This window comes from Alosa pseudoharengus, unplaced genomic scaffold (genome assembly GCF_046254945.1).
Source record: "Alosa pseudoharengus isolate Yale_2024_CS ecotype anadromous, Long Island Sound unplaced genomic scaffold, YU_APseudo_1.1 YU_APseudo_1.1_scf_23, whole genome shotgun sequence".
NCBI classification, from domain to species: domain Eukaryota; kingdom Metazoa; phylum Chordata; class Actinopteri; order Clupeiformes; family Clupeidae; genus Alosa; species Alosa pseudoharengus.
Window position 1 is genome coordinate 22,511,723 of NW_027468685.1, and position 22,005 is coordinate 22,533,727.

At 46.7% G+C, this 22,005-nt stretch overlaps 1 protein-coding gene across 3 annotated transcripts in view; it reads left to right on the plus strand.

Annotated features, from left to right (window-relative positions):
* Positions 1-22,005, plus strand: part of epha10 (EPH receptor A10) — an 89,219-nt gene that overhangs the window by 61,980 nt on the left and 5,234 nt on the right. Inside the window, exons 4-11 of one of the 3 annotated variants that reach the window (XM_076301003.1) lie at positions 196-320; positions 2,360-2,684; positions 3,402-3,510; positions 9,490-9,545; positions 16,009-16,134; positions 16,842-17,027; positions 20,603-20,664; positions 21,614-21,817. In XM_076301003.1, coding sequence (XP_076157118.1) covers positions 196-320; positions 2,360-2,684; positions 3,402-3,510; positions 9,490-9,545; positions 16,009-16,134; positions 16,842-17,027; positions 20,603-20,664; positions 21,614-21,817 — 1,193 coding nt within the window. Of the gene's footprint in view, positions 1-195; positions 321-2,359; positions 2,685-3,401; positions 3,511-9,489; positions 9,550-16,008; positions 16,135-16,841; positions 17,028-20,602; positions 20,665-21,613; positions 21,818-22,005 lie in introns of all 3 variants that reach the window. The other 2 variants (XM_076301005.1, XM_076301004.1) reach the window with 2 other exon arrangements.

The window sequence follows — 22,005 nt, forward strand, 5'->3', positions numbered from 1 at the left end:
GCTGTCAATCAAATGCTGTCAAACACACACACACAGTGAGAGAGAGAGAGAGAGGAGAGATCCAAACGCATGCATAGCGCTGTCCGTCTTATCTAATATTCATAAAAAGCAAGGGTTCCCTTCAGATAGGAACATTTTCAATTATTAATCTCACCCCTCTTTTTCTCTCTCATCTCCCCTTTCCCATCTCTCCAGCACCCTCTATGGTGAGTGAGTTGCGGGCGGAGAAGATTGAGCAGCGTAGTGTGACATTGGTATGGAGAGAGCCCAGCTACCCAAACCGCAGCCGCACCGAGTATGAGATCAAGTATTATGAGAAGGTATGTACACACGCACATATACACACACACACACACACACACACACACACACACACACACACACACGCACACATACACACACATACACACACACACACACACATAACTCATTCACATGTGCATGTTTCTTCATGCTCAGTAGGATACATAACACACACACTCTCTCCCTTTCTCTCTCTCTCAAACCACATACACACACACACACACACACACACACACACACACAGACACACACACATGCTCTTTCTTAGTTGTTCCGAAACATCCTCTCCATAATTTTTTCAGTTGCAGACATACATGCTCTTTTGTGCAGTGATTAACACACTCTCACACACACACACATACACACATCACTGACAAACACACACACAGCACTCTAGGGCCTTACAAGTTTCCAAGCGTGAACAGACTGCTTGCACCACTCAATTCCCCCACATGGGTTGATTCATTCAAACTCACGTCCCTCACTGCTGAGCAGCATGGCTCCTGCTTAAAGCCCATTACTACCGCAGCACAGGAGACTGAGCAGAACCAAACAGGCTCTATGTCTCTGTAACTCACTCATGCTCCAACACACACACACACACACACACACACACACACACACACACACACATACAAAGACAAACAAAAAGACATCAATCTCTCTTTCTGTTGCTATTTTTCTGGCAAACAAGCAAAAACATTTTCTTGTCCTCTCTTTCTCTTTCATATTCTTTCACTCACTTACTTACTTACACACACACACACACACACACACACACACACACACAATCTTCCATATACCCACACATGAGCCTCAAATGAACGTACATCATTATCAAGCCAGATTTTGATAAAACCATAATGATGCTAAAAGCAATGAAATAAACCAGGCCTGTCCATATGGCGCTGTGGGTGGATCTCAGTCACACCTATAATCCAATGTGAGAGACTAAAAAAGACAGTTCTCCTCGAACCACACACACACACACACACACACACACACAGCTCCTCACAAAAGACTTCTGGTTCACCACCTGTGCAAAGAAGCGATGTGTGTCTTGAACAGACAGAACAGACATTTGACTGGGATTTAGCAGACGCTTTTATCCAAAATGTCATGGACTCACAATGGTGGATTAAAAAAAAAACCCAGGTTGAGCGATTACCAGAGACGCTACTGCTGCCTCACCACACCCATTGGTTTGCTATGAACTATGTACAGCACAGTAATTTGCTTCAGAGGAAAACACAGGGTCCCCACAGGTCATGGAATTTCTGGAATATCATGGAATTTTGGAAAGTCTATTCCAGACATGGAAAGTCAGGGAATTTTATCATTTTTGGGGCAAAGTCATGGAATATCAGGGAATTTTGTTGTAGCAGGTTTAATTATACTTGCCAAAATATATTTGGTTATATTTTGGTTAATAGGTTTACTGCTTGCTTGAGTAGTCATGGTTAACCCAACTTTGTTTATTCACTGCTCATTTAGTCTAGGCTGAGTTCACCCAGCCGGCCATTTCTTTTTCGCCCTGCAGCTCTCTGAAAAGATTGAGCTTGGTCTGGCGAAAGCCAGACTACATTTAGTCATCTTTCTGGTATATTGTACCATTCATATAGTAGGTCATGGAAATTCAGGGTTTTTGTCAGGGAATGTCAGAGGAATTTTACATTTGATTTACAGTGGGAACTCTAAAAACATCCTACCTCAGAGTAAAGACCTTGGCTTAGATAAGGATGCTTTCTTGCATTGAATGCTGGGTCACCTGCAAACTTTGCAAACAGATACTGCCAGTTGCACAAGTGTTTCAAATACCGGTACACATACATGCACACATACACATACAACATGCACACCTTTCTGAACTTGGAAGTTCCACCCCTGATTCAGAGAGCAGGTCATGTTCTTCAGGTCATGTTATTTTATCCAGACCTCGAGTCCTGTGAGTGTTGTGTTGATTAAAGCTAATGCTCACTGAGAGAGTGCTGCAGTGTCTCTGACCATTGTGGTTAACGCTTCAGTATTGACCTTTGACACCCTCTTCCCAATCCAGGAGCAGAAGGACCAGCGCTACTCGACGGTGAAGACGGCGGCCACGCGTGTCAGCGTCAGCAACCTCAAACCGGGCACCTCCTACGTCTTCCTCATCCGCTCCTCTTTCTCCCCAGTCACCTCCTCCAGTTCCTCCTCCTCTTCCTCCTCACTGGCCTCCTCTCCGCTCTCCTCCTCATCTTCCTCTTCAGCCTCGTCCTCTGCCTCCTCCTCTTCCTCCTCCTCCTCCTCCTCCTCCTCCTCGTCCTCCCTATCATCTTCGTCTCCCTCGCCGTTGGATTATGGCGCCTACAGCGCACCCCTGGAGCTTCAGACGCTGGGAGAGTGTGAGTGTTAATGCCCTTCCCCTTCCTCCCATAGAGGATCATGGGATATGTGTATTATGGCGGTGGGGGGGGGGGGGGGGGGGGGGTAGGAGGAGGGGTTAGGTTCTACCTCCCTTTGTCTCTTTCTGTCCTTTTTTATTGCCTCTCCCAACTCAGTGTCTTTTTTCTCTCTGTGTGTCTTTCTCTCTCTTCCCAATTTCTCTTATTCTCAGTCTCTCCGTCATCTTCTCACTTTTCTCCCTCTCACACACACACACACACTCACACACACACACACACACACACACACACACACACACTCACACACACACACACACACACACACACACACACACACACTCACACACACACACACACACTCTCACACACACACACACACACACACACACACACACACACACACACACACACACACACACACATACACACATCAATTGGAAAGTGAAAATTTCTTTTTTCCCCTCTCCTCTCAAAGTAATCATAGTTCTCCTTGTAACAGTCCTTACCTTTCACAGAACTGTGGATGGTTGCCTCTGCAGAATACTAATGGTGTCCCTGTCTTTCTCTCTCTTTCTCTGGCTCTCCCTCACTGTGTGTGTGTGTGTGTGTGTGTGTGTGTGTGTGTGTGTGTGTGTGTGTGTGTTTTGCCCTTTGTCTGTGTGCCTTTTGGTGCATGTGTGTATGTGCCCCTTTGTCTGTGTGTGTGTGTGCCCTCAGTGGCCCTGGCGTCCAGCGAGCAGAATCCGGTGGTGATAATTGTGGTGGTGTCTGTGGCTGCTCTCATCATGCTGCTCTCTCTGGGCGTAGGGCTGCTCATCTGGAGAAGGTAATGACCACTACGCCTCAATTACACACAGACCACACAAACCCCTCTGCTGTCTAACACACACGCTATTATTCCTAAGAAAGCGGTCATCTAGTATACTGTTTAAGCATATAAATCTTCTTTTTGAAGTACTGTATTATAATGCCTACAACTATTTTAAGCCTCTCTTAATCTGATTTTTACTGTTGTACAGTAGAGAAAACTGAAACCCATTCAACTCCACCTGCCTCAGTATGTGATCACTCCTGCCCTATAATCAAATGCTTTGTCCAGGCTTTGCTGCCCAGCAATGCCTACCTGGCCTTATTCTTAAGGCCCCTGCTCCTCTGGTGCAAACATGTCAAACGCGATCCAAAGCCCCCTACGTCTGCTACCAGCATGTCCCCTCACCCTCAACGGTTGCTCTCTGCCTCCCTGGTTGTGACTCACGTCTCCTGCTGCGGCGTATGTGTGTCTGTGTGTATGTGTGTCTGTGTTTCTGTGATTGTGTGTGTGTGTGCGTCTGTGTTTGTGTGTGTGTGTGTGTGTGTGTTCGCATGTGTGTGTGTGTGTATTCGCGTGTGTGTCTTTGTGTGTGTGTGTGTGCGTCTGTGTTTGTGTGTGTGTGTGTGTGTGTGTGTTCGCATGTGTGTGTGTGTGTATTCGCGTGTGTGTCTTTGTGTGTGTGTGTGTGCGTCTGTGTTTGTGTGTGTGTGTGTGTGTGTGCCAGCTGACCCCAGGCCGTGGTGACTCACTGTGCTCTGCCGCATCCACTTCATTTGTCACCCAGCGCGGGTCGGCTCCCCACCGGGTGCTCGAACCCTGTCACCCTGCCGCCGCATGTGCCACACTCGGCACCAGTAGAACGGCAGGAGCAAGGAACCCCATGAGCTATGTGGCCATTAACATGGTCTGGCTGAGTCCAGCGCTGGTCATGATTTTCGCAAAGAACCATATAGCGGTCTAGGGGGAGCAATTTAGTGAATTGAGGCCGCAGCAGCCACTTTGTTGCCATTGTTGGGTCTTCGTCGCATCCCATTCTTTTTTATGATCTCCACATGAAAGCATTCAGACTAGTGCAGAAAGCCATACGGTAGATTGGTGTGTGTGTGTGTGTGTGTGTGTGTGTGTGTGTGTGTGTGTGCAGACTCTCAGGGGACGTGAGCCTGCTGCCATCTTTGTGGGGTCCGTCGGATTGATCCTTTCTTTTCCATCTCGCCGGGAACAGGTGGTCCAATTTTTCAGTGTAGCTGTCATGCCATCCTTTTAGGCCGGCGCTGTTTGTACATGCAGCCGTCTCTGTTAAGTTATTGGGTTTTATTTGCCGCGGCGGGCCGCGCCAACCCGGCACACCAACCTTTTTGTCGGGCGCAGGGGTTGCTCCATTAGCGTGGCGAGCAGAAAGAATCCGTCTGCCCTAATGAAGATGGAGGAGGCACAAGACATTCGTCTGCTGCCCGACACACTCGCACGCACTGTCATTTTCCCCAGGTGTGTGTGTGTGTGTGTGTGTGTGTATGAGTGTGTGAGTGTGTGTGTGTGTGTGTGTGTGTGTGTGTGTGTGTGTGTGTGTGTGTGTGTGTGTGTGTGTGTGTCTCAAACAAGCCTCATTTCTCAAGTGTGTGTGCTGCACAATGCCCCTCCTCATTGTGGAGATGTGTGGAGTAATAAGTCAAATCCCGCCGCGCTCCCTCGTGTGACCGGGCGACGTGCACACATGTGTCACCTGTGATGCGTTGAAGGCCTGCTGCCATATAAGGGATACTTTCCCTCAATCCACCACCTCTCATTCATTCTCTCTGTTCTCTCTCTCTTTCTCCCTTTCTTTTTCACCCATACTCTCTCTCTCTCTCTCTGTCTCTCTCTCTCTCTCTCTCTCTCTCTCTCCACATACACACAAGCACACACACTAATCCCCTCCCCTGTGTACACCCACATCCATCTTGGGAACACAAACCCATCATATCATGGTCACTCTATCTACCTCTTTCTGCAGCCATGCACACATGCATACACTGCCCCCTCCCCTATCCACAAACACACATCTCAGAAACACAAACCCCTCACTTCATGGTCACGCTCTTTAACTCCCTTTCACACACATGCACATACGACCCAATACGTGTTCAATTGCTACCACTGTCATGTTCATGTACTTTAGGACAGATCCACACACACACACAGAGCCTATATATATATATATATATATATATATATATATATTATATATATAACCTATATAGGTCATGTATTACAACTACAGTGCACTCATATGTGGATTGTAACGAGATGTGCCTTAAGTTCATAATGTAGAGAAGACCACATGCACTATGCTAAACGCAAAATCAGACACACACACAAACAAACACACACACACACACACACACACACACACACACACACACACACACACACACTTGCACACACGCACAGCCACGCACAGCCACACACAGCCCTACACGCTAACAGACAGGCAGTGTTGGATGGCGCGCAAGAGCATCGCAAGAGGAGGCGGCGTGTCCCCCTCCTCTCAGTCAGCCATGATGAAAATGGATTAGATCGAGCGAGTGTGAAATGGTTTCCATCCATTCTGACACACGCAATACACACTGGATGCCCCACCGCTGTCAATCATCTGAGGCAGAGGCCTGTCGCAAAGCCATAGGCATACACACAGACACGCACACACATCCACACACAGACACACTCACATCCACACACACACACACACACACACACACACACACACACACACACACACGCATGCCCAGTAATTTATAAATTGCAGTTATGAGTTCAGATGTATTGACTGACTGCTAAAAAGCTTTGAAATTATAAATTGTGTGTGTGTGTGTGTGTGTGTGTGTGTGTGTGTGTGTGTGTGTGTGTGTGTGTGTGTGGGGCCAAGTGGGTGGGTATTGGCTCCTGCGGTATATTTCAGGTGTGAAATTATATCGAGCTAACAGAGAAAATGGCTGATACCTCAATTACAATGGATTTAGATGCTGCACCCATTGTGCTTACACAGAGTGGCATAGGCAGAAATGCAATACAAACACAGAGATGTGCTGCCAATCATACACACACACACACACACACACGTATGTTAGTACTTACACTATATAAAACGCTAACACTCACACTCTCTCTTACATGGTCACACACACACACACACACACACACACACACACACACACACTCAATAACACACAAAGTGCTAGGACTGCTTTACTATAAGGCTCTGTCTCCAGCCATGTGGATGAAAAGGGTCTGTCAGGTCAAATTGGTTTAAATTGTGTTTTGTCTGGAAGATGTTTTGCCCCGAGGGCATTTGGTCCAGTGGCTACACCCACCCACCAACTCCATCCCCCCCCCCCCCACACACACACACACACACACACACATACGCACACACACATATATATAGAGAGAGGGATCCCTCTAATGAGTCACACGCACCCCAGGCCACACACACACACAGACACACATACAGTACACACACATACTCTCCCTTGAGACAGTGTTAGTGCTTCTGGACTGACCCTCGGCTCTCTCTCCCTTTCTCTCTCTCTCTCTCTCTCTCTCTCTCTCTGATTGTTTACACTCTAGCAGAGCTTGAAAGGGTTTCCAGGGTGACCGTCTCGCCGGCTATGGGCCTTTTTCTCTGTCCGAGTGGCACGTGCTGCTAGCCGCCACTCATCCCCTCAGCCCTCCCTCTCCCACTCCTCTCCTCTCCTCCTCCTCCACTCCTTCTGATCTCTACAGTCTGTCTCTCACCTCACACACATGTTTAATTCCTCTTGGCTGCCCTAAGGTATTGATCACACCTCCACAGAGTGGACACACTCCCCATTACACCCCGACCCCACCCCCACACCTCTGTCCTTCTTCTGCTCACACTCCTCAGTGAGTGCGTTTGATTCCGGACACACACACACACTTTCCCTCCTGAGAGATGAGTGTCACTCACACACTCATCCTTTTCCCTCTCCCCCTCTGTGTCTTCCTTTCTTTTTTCCACTCTTCTTTCTATCTCTTTATTTCTGGCCTTCCTCTCTCTTCTTCTCCCCTCTCTGATGTGTGCTCTCTCTCTCTCTCTCTCTCTCTCTCTCTCTCTCTCTCTCTCTCTCTGTTCTGCTCTGTCCCTCCCTCAGTGACCTGTCCAGCTCCTCCAGTGGAGCCCCGGCTGGTGTGGTCCTGCTCTCCACCTCCTTCTCTGCTCCCTCTCCTCTCCTCCCTCCTCCTCCTCTCACTCCTCTTCTATGTCCCACCACCCAGCTGTCTCCCAGGTATAAGGCACGTCTGCACTCCTCCTCCTCCTCCGCAACCCACCCTTCCTCCCTCCCTCTCTTCCTCCTTCCCCCAGTCACCTTTGACCCCTCCCTGTCCTTTCTCTTTGTCTCATTACTCCATGGGTGTCTCTCTCCCTCTCTTAGTCTTCCTCTCCCTCGCTTCTCTCCCTCCTTTCTCACTTTTCCTCCTTTCTCCCCTCTCTCTCTCTCCCTCTCTCTCTCTCTCTCTCTCTCTCTCTCTCTCTCTTCCTCTCTCTCTCTCTCTCTCTCTCTCTCTCCATCTCCCTCCCTCCCCTGCCTTGTGTGCTGCTGCTGCTGCTGCTAGACTAACTCCGTGACAGCGTGGCGCTCCTGTGGACCGAGGACAGCTTGTCTGGCTGTGTGTGTCCCTGTTCCCCCTGCATGCGTCCCCGCCTGCGGGGCCCGTGGATGTCCCCATGTCCTCCTGCTCTCCCCACTGGGCCCGTGTCTGTCCCCACCCCGAGACCCGTCGTTCCGTCTTTGCACCTCGTGTGCATGAGTGGATGATGCGGCCAGACGTGTGCGTGCAAGTGAAGAGTGCACACACAAACACAAACACAAACACAAACACAAACACACACAAACACACACAGACACACACACACACACACACACACACACACACATATTGAGAGAATGGAACAGAAGCATGGGGGCATGAGCTCTCTGGTCCCTGTTGTGTGTCCTTCAGTGCTCTTGTACACTCATTCTCTCTTTACTTTTTTCTCTGACTCTCTCTTCTTTTTTTTTCTCTCTTTCTCTCCCCCCGCCTGGACAGCTAGCTTTTAGATCTGTCGTAGGAACGTGCCTGAAATGCTTCTGCTATTGTTCATGTGGCGTCAGATTCCTTTGACCTTTGACACCTTAACCCCTTTGACCCCTTAACCCCCACTTGCCGCCTTCAACGTTCGTGGTTTGTCTCTCGTCTGCCTGCTGTGGCTGACAACCCCTCCTATCCCCACCCCCCCCCTTTTGTGCACGCTGCCTCACCCTCCCCAAAGAGGTGAATTAGCAGCGGCTCAGACAGCTGTCAGGAGCACCAGCAGATTCCATCAGTCGGCAAAGCCCCATTTCCCCAGAGGAAAGAGGCACAAGGCCTAGCTTAGCGTGCCCAATCCCACAGTTGAGGCAACAGTGCACCAATCTATACATACACGAGTGTGAACACATTTTTCTGGAGTGTGCATGCTTGTTTGCAAGCATGTTTATGGGTATCAGTCCATGAGTGTGTGTGTGTGTGTGTATGTGTGTGTGAGAGATGGGGCATAGACTCGCTCCCAGAACTCTCTCTCCATCCGGCCAGATGCCCAGTGTCCTTTCCCCGCTCGCCCTCCCGTGTGTCTGGCCAGAATGAAGCCCCTCGTTTGGAGTGAGTTTCATTAGCTCTGAGTGCCACGACGCTTAACACCGACGCTGATTTGATCAGATCTCTGGCACCGCCGGGGCCACTGATGATAATATCCGTGCGTGGCGGAGGGCTTTCATCTCCGACGGCGCTGCCGAGGGAAACAGAGAGCGAGCGGTCAGTCGCAGCCCCGGTGCGAGCGGCTGCCTCTGAGTCGCTCTGATGGTGCATTATGGCTCTTTTAAGAGATGATTCATCACTGTTGTGTGTCTCTGTTTTTTTTTTTCCCTGTCTTTCTTTCTTCTTTTCTTTTCTCTTTTCCCCTTTCTGTTCGGCTCGCAGACAATGTGGCTACAGCAAGGCCAGCCAAGAGGGAGACGAGGAGCTCTACTTCCAGTGTAAGTCTGGATTTCTTTGATTTGAGTGTGTGTGTGTGTGAGTGTGTGTGTGTGTGTGTGTGTGTGTGTGTGTGTGTGTGTGTGTGTGTGTGTGTGTGTGTGTGTGTGTGTGCGTCTGTGCATGTGCATGTGCATACAAGGTTGGTATGTGTGAATTGGTTAAGTGTGTGTGTGTGTGTGTGTACCCCGGCTCAGCCACGCCTGAAAGTGGCGCCTGGCAACTCCATCAGAGAGATTACTGCCAGGATGTGCGGCAGCTCTGCATTCCCAGTTAATTCCACATGCGTGCTTTAGCAACTCTCCCAGTCCATTAGTGCAGTGCACACCAGCCCGTGAGTGGGTGAGTGCCACTCAGATGGAGAACGATGGAGATCTAAAGAGAGAGAGAGAGAGAGAGAGAGAGAGAGAGCGATGAAGATGATGATTGGGGGGGTCACAGTGAGTTGGAGGAAGACAAAAAAGTTATGGATGAGAATTGAGGGAAGAGAACTTGTGACACTAAGTGACGGAGAGGAGGGGTAGAAGTGAGAAGAAAGAAGTGAGAGAGAGATTTTAGAAACGACAAAAGGCCTGGCGGAACTAGGCGACTAACTGAAAGAATGAGTGAATGTAGTGAGTACATGTATGTAGGTAGAAGACAATGGGAACACAGAGAGGGAAAAGCATGAGAGTGGAAGAGAAAGAGACTGAGATGGAGAGGACGAGCCTGCTTCATCAGACCAGCAGTTAGGCTGGAGAGCTGAGCTGGAGGTCCATGGGGCGACGCTGCTGCCAGACTCCCACTCTTCTCTTCTGGCCACTCACACGCGTCTGTCTCCCGCCTTCAGTTTTGTCTCCCTTCCCCACGCGCTCTAGAAAGTTTTGCACTTCGCTTATTCTTTTCTCCTTTCGCTGCTCACATCCTTTGTCTGTTTCTCCTTGTTCACTGGACAGATTGTCGATTGTGCGTGTCAGTGTTCCCGTGTGTGTGTGTGTGTGTGTGTGTGTGTGTGTGTGTGTTTGCGTGCATGTGCTATTATTTTTAATCTGTCAACTGAGCAGGCCCCCGGGAGAGAAGCGTGTGTGCTTTTTGACTAATGAGCTGGAGAACCGAGCAACCGTACTGTGGGAATTAAGGCATCAGAAACAATGAGCAGCATGACGCGCACGCACACACACACACACACACACACACACACACACACACACACACACACACACACACACACATACACGCACGCACACACACACACACACACACACACACACACACACACACACACACACATACACACATACAGTCAAACATGCATACACAAATTCGGACTAATTATCTTTTACTGCACCATATACAGGCCATTTACATAAGACACCTTTCTCGACTTTACAGTGCTGATAATATCTTTATATCTGTGTAGGCTTTGTACTGTATACACACAGGGATGGGCAGTATTTCTAATACATGTATTTAAAATACGTATTTCAAATACAAAATACTATTTTGTAATTTGTATTTTATTGAGACGATGAAAATGCCTTCGTATTTTGTATCAAAATACTTCAGTGTTGTGTATTTTTGTATTTTCAAAATACTGTAAAATACTTTCTGTGAAACACTGTGATGACATCTATTTAACTATCTATACTGTAAAGCACGAAATCTCTGTCTCTGTCTGTTTGTGGCACCCTTGCATGGTCAAGCCCCTCTGCTCCAGTAGAGCGTTGATTTTCCTTTGCTGGAATGATTAACAGGCCGCATAGGCGTCGTCTGAATGCAACACTGTTTTGAGAAGTTAGTTGTGCTTAAAGGCATCAACTGAGGAGACACGACTAGCTAAGGTTACGCACACTTCTTTGCTCACACAAGGACAGCACAAGGACTTGAGTTCACAAGTTTATATTGCAACACTTTTTTTCTAGACTTTAAATTTGTCTATGTTCTCTGACCTGTGAAATATTTCAGTGCTATGGTAACTTGACAAGATACCTCAAACAAGGACATTTCCAATTTTGCACATTTTAAATAAGAAATGATTGATAATGTCATAATAATTGGCTTCTAATTGGCTTAACTGATTGGATGGTATTAATGTGACAACTTGAATTTTTTTGTATTTACATTGATAGAGGTTGTGCACACACCAGTTTCAGGTGTATACAAAATTATTTAACTGTGATGAAACTCACCATAAGTGTGGTAGTGATGGTGTTAAATAACTTAAAAGGTGAAAATGCTTCCTAGTTTAAATTTCTAAATAAGTCATCTATTTGGATTGTTTGTCTTTGAGTTATTGTCACTGATTCATAGTGGGCAATCTATTACACCAACTGGGAAGTGCAACAGTTGTGCAGTCGGCATTGCAAGTCACTGTCAGAGCAGCATAAAATACTAAAAGCCATGCCAAGTGTTCGCTCTTAAACTTTCCATCACATTTGGTGCCTCTGCCTAGCCACTTCATGAATGTGTTAGAATTAGTTCTGTACTTTAACCCTTAGAACCCGATTGACGCAAAGTGCGTCAAAAAACACACCCTTTCCTCTCTGTTACATTGCTCCGGAATGGTTCATCGCAGCGAGATGAAACCTTTATTGCACGACAGAGCAGAAGTGGGGCTTTCCAACGAGACTACACACTTGTCTGTACGATCAAGTATGAAAATTAAAAAAAATCATGAAATTAAATCAAATTGCATCATATTTACAGTCTATACTTCTCTGCGTTCACCTGCACACACATTACTCTAGTTTGAATTACTCGCGAACCCGTGATCGCATCGATATGGCAAGCATATCAGATGAAAGAGGGGGCACAGGGCTATCCATTGGTACCATGTTTATCGATCCTTCTGGCTTATAAAACCAGACGAAGTGACTGCAAAATAATAACGTCATGTACACAAACCAACGCTGCACTCATTACTCTCGTTTGAATTGCTCGCGGACCCGTGATCGCATAGATATGCCACGCATGTCAGATGAAAGAGGAGACTCAGAGCTATCATTTGATACCAAGTACATCCTTCTGGGTTATAAAACAGACGAAGTGACAGCAAAATAATAACTTCATATAGCTGGACTTACCCCACGTTTTTGTCTGTTCTTGTGGCAAAGCATGTTTATAATCCAATGCTATCATGTGTTTCTCTATGGCAAAACATGTTCATATTCCGGTTTTGTGATCCTAGCAAATTCCTGCATGGCATCCAATTCAAGGCTCACATTGCATCCCAATTTGTTCAACAAATAAACACCTTTTTTGCCTTTACTTTGTTCATGGCAATGCAGTAAAGAGTTGAGAATTATTATGACTGCATACACACAGGCACGCAGGCTAACACGCAACCTCGGGTCAAGTCAGGTCAGATCAGTTCGTGTCACAGATATGGAGCGCAGAAAGGTCATTTTTCATCACTAAATAAAAAATGGCATTTATTTCCGTAAATCACACAGCAAATATTTCTGTAAATTGCTCAGCCCCAGAGTATCCCTCCAACATGGCAATTATATTGCCCGATTCAGGACAGTCTGCCCTACACACACATGAAATGCATGTAGAGCTGTGAGCTTGCTGTGGTGAGATAAATGTCGAAATATAAGAATTTTTATAATACACTTTTTATATTTTAATTCTTTAAAAATCAAAATAAAATCAATGCTAGTATTAATACATGAAATGATGGCAGATCTGAATAGCCTAAACTCTCCTGAAAAAAACAATATATAATATATGTGTGTGGCACTTACAATGACCAGAATAAATCCTTATGAATAAAGGTAGTGAAAATGCCCTAAAAACAGCTTAGGGTTCTAAGGGTTAAAGAACATTTTGAGCAATCACATAGCCTATGTTCAATGTTGCAATATTATCAGAAGGCCCTATGTGCAATTTGCTTTTTAGCATGATCTTATAAGAACATTTCAAAATGAATGGAAAGACAGTGATGAGATTTTGCACTCAGCTGTAGCCTAGGCCTGCTAGTGGTGAGTCTGTTATAGCCTATTTAGTTGTATTGTAGCCTATGCAACTATTCTATTAAACACTGTGTGCTATAGTCTATTAAACACTATAGGCTATGACCGCTATGTTCTTGTAGTATTTCCCCCATGATATTGTTTCAGTTATCCAAAAGGCTCGAAGGATGCTCTTTATTATATGCCAATTTTGTTAAAATAACTAAAATAAAAGTGAGGTGAGGTGCCCCCCCACCCGTTGTTCTCTGGCGCCGACCCTGGCAGAGGTTTATATTGGGATGTCTAACATGAGGGGTCAGCATATCTAATCTGTTGACTGATTATGGAAGGAGTCTCTTGCTTTCAGATGTTTTTCCAGGTAGTGTAGAAGTGAAGGGATAGACGAAAAAGGCTTTTAGAAAGAAGTATTTTGTAGTATTTTGAAAAAACAATATTTTATTTTGATACATTTTTTGGTTGCTGTATTTTGTAGCTTATTTTGATACATTTTTAAGGTGGGTATTTGGTATTTTATTTGGAAATACATTTTGATGTATTTGTGCCCATCCCTGTATACACATGTGAGCGTGTGGCTTACAGTGTTTGCACACATGCGCTTGCTCTGTGACCCTAAAACTGTGGTCATGCATGAGTGCACGCTGGCACAACCACACTCATCCTCAGACTCTTGCCATTTTGACAGAAATATATACCACTTCAAACAAACACACACACCACTTTGATACATACAAACATACAAACATGCAAATTGTACAAACATGTTTTGAATGTATGAGTAGCTGTATGCTTTAGAACCTTGCCCAAATACAGCTAGTCATACATTCCCTTAGGCTCCAGGGGCCTGCCCCCCATCCTGTGTGTGTGTGTGTCCATTCGTGTGTGTGTGTGTGTGTGTGTGTGTGTGTTAGATCTGTCCCCCACATCTGTTACACAACGGCAGCACGGTCCTTCCCAGGAAGAGCCCCTGCCTCGCGGGTTTTGTAAGCGTATTTTTGGATGACCTAGAAACACACTTTCACCCGCGGATCAGTGCTGGGTGGTCATTACGAGATCACTGAGAGCTCTGAGTCTCTCTGAGTGTGTGTGTGTGTGTGTGTGTGTGTGTGTGTGTGTGTGTGTGTGTGTGTGCGTGCGTGTGAGGGGCTACAGTGCATTATATCCAAGATGGTGTGTGCAGTCATGCCTTCTGTACATTCATTTTTATTTGCGTGTGTGTGTGTGTGGCAGTGGTGGGGGTCATTCGGTCATGCCTCAATAGATATGATTGTATATGTGCGTGTGTTTGTTTATCTGGCCAACATGCATGCATGCTAATCTTCTCATGCCACTGTGTGATTTTAACAATTTAATGTCACACATCATTGAATTAATTTCCCTCTTAACTCATGTGTGCCATTTTCATTTCATTTGTGTGTTCTACTCTGATTTAGTGTTTTGTGTGTGATCGTGTGTGTGTATGTGTGTGTGTGTGTCCCAACCTCATGTTGATTGCATATTTGTGCCTGTTTTTCCACTGTTCACTGCCGTCTTCCACTTTTCCACTTCTCCTGCCCAGTTTTACATGTTTTACTGTTTCAGTATTTTCTGTACAGTAGTCATTGGTATTGTGTGTGTGTGTGTGTGTGTGTGTGTGTGATTCCGACTTAATCAGATACAGCTCAGGCGGGAGAAAAGGGAGTAGGGATGGATTGAACCGTGCTCAGTCTTAACTAAAAGTAATGACGACGGCTGCTGTGTAATTCAGCACGGCTCAGAAAAAAAGAGAAACTCTCAGCACGGTCAGAAACCTACTCCTCTGGAAAAGACCTTCGATCCGTCAAACGCCACTGGATAGAATGTAGACTCTTTAATTTGCACTGTAATTAGACCCAAGCCTAACTCTCTCTCTCTCTCTCTGTGTGTGTGTGTGTGTGTGTCTCCATGCGTTGGGATCAATAAGCCGTTATGAGACTGAGAGTTGAGCCCTGGACTGACGGGTCGATCTCGGAGCTGTAATCACATCTGAGATGGAAGCTAGCCCCGTGCTCCTGTGGCAGGACAGATAGATAGGTATAGGCTTAGCAGCCGCTCACACCCAGGGTTTAGAGTTCAAAGGGGAAAGGTTACAGGATCAGATATGGATTAAGATGCGGATGTGCTATGAGTGGAGGGAATAGGAATGCAGGAATTTCCATTCCCTGTAGCCACGGGAATGTTAAATGGTAATCTCCCTTCTTGCACATGCGCATGATGGGGCTGATGATAGGAGTGAAACACAGCAGTCCAGTGACTGGAACAGACCCGGCCCATATCAGGGCCACATCTGGCTTATCATTGGATAGGAGTAATGAATGGACCAGTAGGTAACACTTTAGTAAATCATGTAAATCATGAATTAATTCATGCATGAATTCATGATAATTCATGTACCCCTACCGTAAAGTGTTACCGACCAGTAATATTAATACCAGTAGTAATAGTCCTTGAGATGTTAATTGTAATGAAAATGTTGATTTTTTGTGTGTGTCCCCAGTCAAGATCCCCACCAGACGCACGTACATCGATCCAGAGACATGCGAGGACCTGGTGCAGGCTGTGCACGCTTTCGCCAAGGAGCTTGACAACTCCTCCATCAAGATCGAGAGGATCATTCATACTGGTATGTTTCCAGGATCGCTCACTTTCCTCTTGTGCTTCTCTGGGTAGCTGTGGAGATAGTGAGACTGTGTGTGTGTGTGTGTGTGTGTGTGTGTGTGTGTGTGTGTGCATGTCTGTGTGTGCACATATGCCTTTGTGTGTGTGTGTGTGTGTTTGTGTCATTTCTGATGGTGATTTACACAGACTAATTCTGCGTGGGTGTAGAGCTGTCATCATTAGGTGTGTACCTCTGGAATAGCACAACATGTAGCTGCCATCGTAACCGAGCGTCTATAATGAGATGCGTGTGTAGTTGAATTGACAGGCCTATTGATGACATGATTTGCCTGACATGTGCATTATCCCACCTTTAGGTATTTGTGCGTGCATGTGTGTGTTGTGTGGGTGAGGGTATATCTGGTTGGCATATGTGTACAAGACATGATATGTGGTGCTCTTCTCCCACTGGTATGGTATGGTGTGCATGTGTCAGTGCAGCTGATGTTACAGCTTCGCTAGCGAGAAGTACATGCCCCTGGAATAATGGGTATGTTGCAAAGCAGAAATGCATGTCCAACATCCTCCCAGATGTATACAAGTGTGTTGATGCAGTTGATGTTTGGGACATGTCATGAAGTGTGTGTGTGTGTGCGAGAGAGAGAGAGAGAGAGAGAGAGAGTGAATGTGTATGTGTATGTGTTAGCTGATCTGATGTGCTGCCCCCTGCAGGTGACTTTGGGGAGGTGTGTTGTGGCTGCCTGAAGCTGCCCAGCAAGAGAGAGCTGCCGGTGGCCATCAAGACGCTGCGTGCAGGCTGCTCTGAGAAACAGCGGCGATCCTTCCTGTCCGAGGCAGCCATTCTGGGCCAGTTTGACCACTCCAACATCGTCCGTCTGGAGGGGGTCATCACCAGAGGTCAGTCACCCCCCTAACACCCTCTCCTCACTCCCTGGTTCAACATCTTTATCTTTCTATTCTTCAACCTTTCTCACTCTCTCATTGTTTCACCAGACCAGTTTCTGTACCACAAGCTCTTCCTCTAGTAATATCTGTTTTCATAATCTTTCCCCGTTTTTTACTCTTATCTTCTTTCTACTCTCGTTCCTTCATCACTTTCTGTGACTTGTTTCCATGCATTCCTTTATTTATGCTCTTTGTGATTTTCCCTATTTTTACCCCTCTGTCTTTGACTGTCGATCTATATCTTAGCTCATTTCCCCTCCTTCTGCTGTTCTCTGTCTCTGAGTCTGCGTCTCATTCTTTCTGAATGTTCTCTGCGCAAGGCGAATGAACTATCTGAATTTTGATGACTCTGTGGACTTCAGGCAGTGTCTCTGTCTGTCTGTGTGTGTGTGTGTGTGTGTGTGTGTGTGTGTGTGTGTGTGTGTGTGTGTGTGTGTGTGTCATGGACGTTCCTGATTTGCTCATTTGGAGTAAAACAAAAAGCAGAAACAAAACACCCAGGTTCTGACAGCCCTGTGGTGGCGGAGTGGCGTGTTGTTGTGGTGTGTGATAACGGACAGCTCTGCTGGATCAGTGGTGGTATTTAAAAAAAAAATGGGAATATTAATTGAGCATCCGAGGCCCTCGTCAGTAGATGTTGACAGATAGCGACGGGTTCAGTTTACACCCAGCGCAGCACGCGGCACCGGGAGAATGTGAATATTCAGATGTGACTAAAAATGGATTATGACTTGGTTCCCCCGCATCTAAATGAGTCTACTGGGACTCGTCAGTGGAGCTAGATGACTACCAGTGAGATGGGTGTGTACACAGATATCAGCTGTCAGATGAAAACACCATCGCTCCAGACAGGAAAGGGACAAAAGTCAGTGTAAAAGGAAACTGCATAGTGATACTGCACAAGATAATTATAGGGCAGACTTCAAGGGTGCTGCCACATTGTTAGTGAAATATCTTGATATGCCTTGAAAGTATATGGTGGAACTGTTAGAGTTATTTCTATGAAAGTTTGTACATATGTACTATTTCAAAGACATAACCTACATTTTCCGGTATTATTGGGCTATAACTTTGCGGACTCTAGTGCTAAGAATGGACTAAAGTGATAGATTGCAGTCAGACTGTTACCATGGCCACATTGTGCTTCACTGCAGGTCTGTAGATTGGCGAGTGTGATTGCCGTGGCTTTCTCCATCTGTCGTGCTGCTAAATCAGATCAAGGAAGCGTCTTATTCAAAACAGTGAGAACAGAAGATAACAGGGTCAAGTTCAGCAAAGGTGTTCCCGCGTACGCATACGGCGGGTGTTGTTGCTTGCTTTCTTGTTGACGGATGAAATGCGGGCATTCAAGTAGTCAGAGTTTGTACAGTTTAAATGGACTCACTGAAAAGGGAGCTAAAACACAGGAAGACAACCAATCAGTTCTATACGTGCCCTCTGGCACGGAATGCCTGAAGCCATCCTTCATATTACCACACTAGCCAGGTGAGCCAGCTGGCCTGGAGACTCTTTGCCAAGTAGTGATTCTTTTTATGGGGACCTCATCTCCCCTGCCCTTGGAAATCAGCATCCGAGCCGGGCTGTCTCAGAGACATGGTGTGCTGCAGATAGGCTACTCTCCTCAGTCAGGGGTGATTGCCAATGCTCTCTTTCTCTATGAGATGTGCGGGGCTTCATTATAGAGCGTGGCACGAGTGGTCGGTGTGAGGGCCGGGCAATCAGTGCACTGTCCATCATCGCCCAGACTCCTGCCATCTGTATCACCGGAGGGATGATCACCCTCTCTCTCTCTCTCTCTCTCTCTCTCTCTCTCTCTCTCTCTCGTTGGAGCTCCTTCTCTTTATAGCTCATTTTCAACATCTCTCCCTGTCTCTCACACCATCTCTATCTCCTTATGTTCTTCTCCACTCTCCACTTCTCCCGACTCTCTCTATCGCTCTATCTCTCTCTCACACACACACAGACATGCACTCCCTCTCTCTCTCTCTATGTCCCTACTCCCCGTCTCTCCAACCATCTCATCACTCTCTCCATCTCTCTTTCTCTCTCTCTCTTACCCTCTGGCCTCTTGTTGCCCCCCCCATCTCCCTCCTCAGGCATGAGTCCATCAGTCTTGTGATGAGTCCTCTAAATGCCCAGCAGGGGGGGCTGTGATGAGAGTGCTGTTGGTGGCTCAGTGGAGTCTGATATGCTCCGATCGCCGCCTCCATGCTGGGAGAGCGATGAGGGGGACAGTGGTCAGACAGCCCCTGCTGCTGCCACAAACCCATCACACACACACACACACACACACACACACACACACACACACACACACACACACACACACACTCCTAATACTCATGGCCAGTGATGAAAGATACAATCCCTTCTCTCTCTCTCTCTCTCTCTCTCTCTCTCTCTCTCTCTCTCTCTCTCTCTCTCCAATCTTCTCTTTTCTCCATCTTCCTCTGTTGCCATGCCCTGTCTTGGCTCCTGATTAAGCTCTCTGCCTCAGCTTTGTTCATCCTGTCTCTCCCTCCCTGTTCTCGCTTACTCATTTCTCACCTCCCCGTGTCTCTCTTTTCTTTTACTTTCCTCTATCACTCCTTCTCTTTCTTCTCTCGCTCCTTCTCTTTCCTCTCTCGCTCCTTCTCTTTCTTCTCTCGCTCCTTCTCTTTCCTCTCTCGCTCTCCTTTCTTTCACTCTGCACGAGACGGCACCTGGGAATTCATTGCTGCTTGCCTCTCTAATGGAGCGTTCTGCCTCCTTCTCAGTCACTAACACAAAAACTCTTGGGCATACAGTATGTACACACACACACACACACACACACACACACACACACACACACAGCACTGTGTGTAGTCCTGCAGGTTTAATCTTTAATACAGCCTTAATCTCTTGGTGGGATGTGAAATGCTGGTCTGATATTTATTGCCAAAATGTGTGGGGTGAAATTCTAAAATGGTGCTAAATGCTTGCTGACCTGCTCCCTTTTTTGCATCGTTCTCTTGGTCACTGTCATTCTTTCACTCTCTCTATCTCTCTCTCTCTCCACACACACACACACACAGAAACACACACACACAGAAACACACACACACACACACACATACACACACCCACACCTGACTGTGTGGATGTTGAGTTATAATTGAGAGTTCATTGTTTATTGCTTATAGGATCCCCATTAGCTGGGGCATAAGTCCCAGCTATTCTTCCTGGGGCCCGACAGCACACAGTACGAGTGTGTGTTGTGTGTGCACTCAGTTCACGCCTGGCTGGTTGGAGGATGCCAAGGTGCAGCAGTGTCCTCTATGGCATCTTTGTTGCTCACTACAGAATGGCAACCATAGATAGATAGATAGATACTGTAGATACTTTATTGATCCCCAGGGGGAAATTCAAGATTCAACCAGGTACTCCACAAAGAGCAAACTCACTTACTCACGTTTTCTCTCTCTTTAATGTGTGTGTGTGTGCGCGTGTGTGTGTGTGTGTGTGTGTGTGTGTGTGTGTGTGTGTGTGTGTGTGCGTGTCAACAGGGAACACCATGATGATCGTTGTGGAGAGCATGTGCAATGGGGCTCTGGATGCATTCCTTCGGGTAAGTGTTCATGTGTGTGTGTGTGTTTGTGTGTGTCTATGCGAGCCCAGCTGTGTCAACAGATGTGTGTGTTTGCCCAACTGTGTTAGCAGATGCGCAGTAGAAACCTGCTTTAAATCCAATTCCTTATTGCATTATTTGTGAGCAGTGAGTCAGGATGTAGTAGCCGTGTCACCACTGCTCTTGCTGCAAATGGAAGAAGCTTTCATTAAGTATTTACTCTAGCGCTTTGGTGCAGTTACCTCTGTGTTGGCGTTCATCCCTGACCCTCCTTGCTCTTCTCCTCCCCCTCTTTCTCTCTTTCTCTCTGCTGTTGTCTACAATTCTTTCTCTGTCTCAAGGTTCTGCAGTGCTATGCACACCCTATCATTTAATCTGGGCTTGTTTCTTCTTGGTTAGAGAGCTTTCACAAGTGGTGTTGGTATTTCTCACTGCTCACTTTTTTTTAAAAAAGTTTTCCTTCCTCTACTCATTTCCTATTCTGTTGTTCTCTGTGCTGTTTTTATTTTTATTTGTCTCGGACTCTATCAGACTACCTCTCTCTGTTTGTCTATTTCCCCCTTCGCTCTTTGACAGATTGTGGAGCAAAGCACAAAACAAAGACCCAAAACACTACCAGACTGATTAATACACTTGTGATACAAATGTAGCTACCATGTCAATTAATCTCCCTTTTGTTTTCTCTATTTCTTTCTCTCCCTCCTACTCTTGCTCTCTTTTTCCCCTCCCTCTCTCTTTCTCTCTCTCCCCCCTCTCTCTTTCTCTCTCTCCCCTCCCTCTCTCTCTTTCTCTTTCCCCTCCCTCACTCTTTCTCTCCCTCCCCCCTCCCTCTCTCTATCTCTCCTCTCTCTCTCTCCCCATCTCCTGTCTCTCTCTCTCTTTCTCCCCATCCCTCTCTCCATCTCTCTCTCTCTCTCCAACTCTCTCTCTCCCCCTCTCCTTCTCTCAGAAACACGAGGGGCAGCTGAGTGTGCTGCAGCTAGTGGACCTATTGGGCGGCGTGGCCTCGGGCATGAAGTACCTGACGGAGATGGGCTTCATCCACCGCCGGCTCGCTGCCCACAAGGTGCTGGTCAACAGCAGCCTGGTCTGCAAGGTGTCCGGCTTCCGGCCCATGCAGGACGACAAGATCGAAGCCGTGTACACTACACTTGTGAGTACTGTTCCCAGTATACTTGACACAGATCAAACAATACATACACTATTGTCACGACCTCCTTTGCCCCTTCAGGCCCCTCCTTGTCAGTGCACGGGCAGGCACTTTATTCTTTCTCTCCCCTTATCTCTAATCTTTCTATCTTCCTTTGTCTACCCTTTAGCCATCTTTCACACTGACACTGC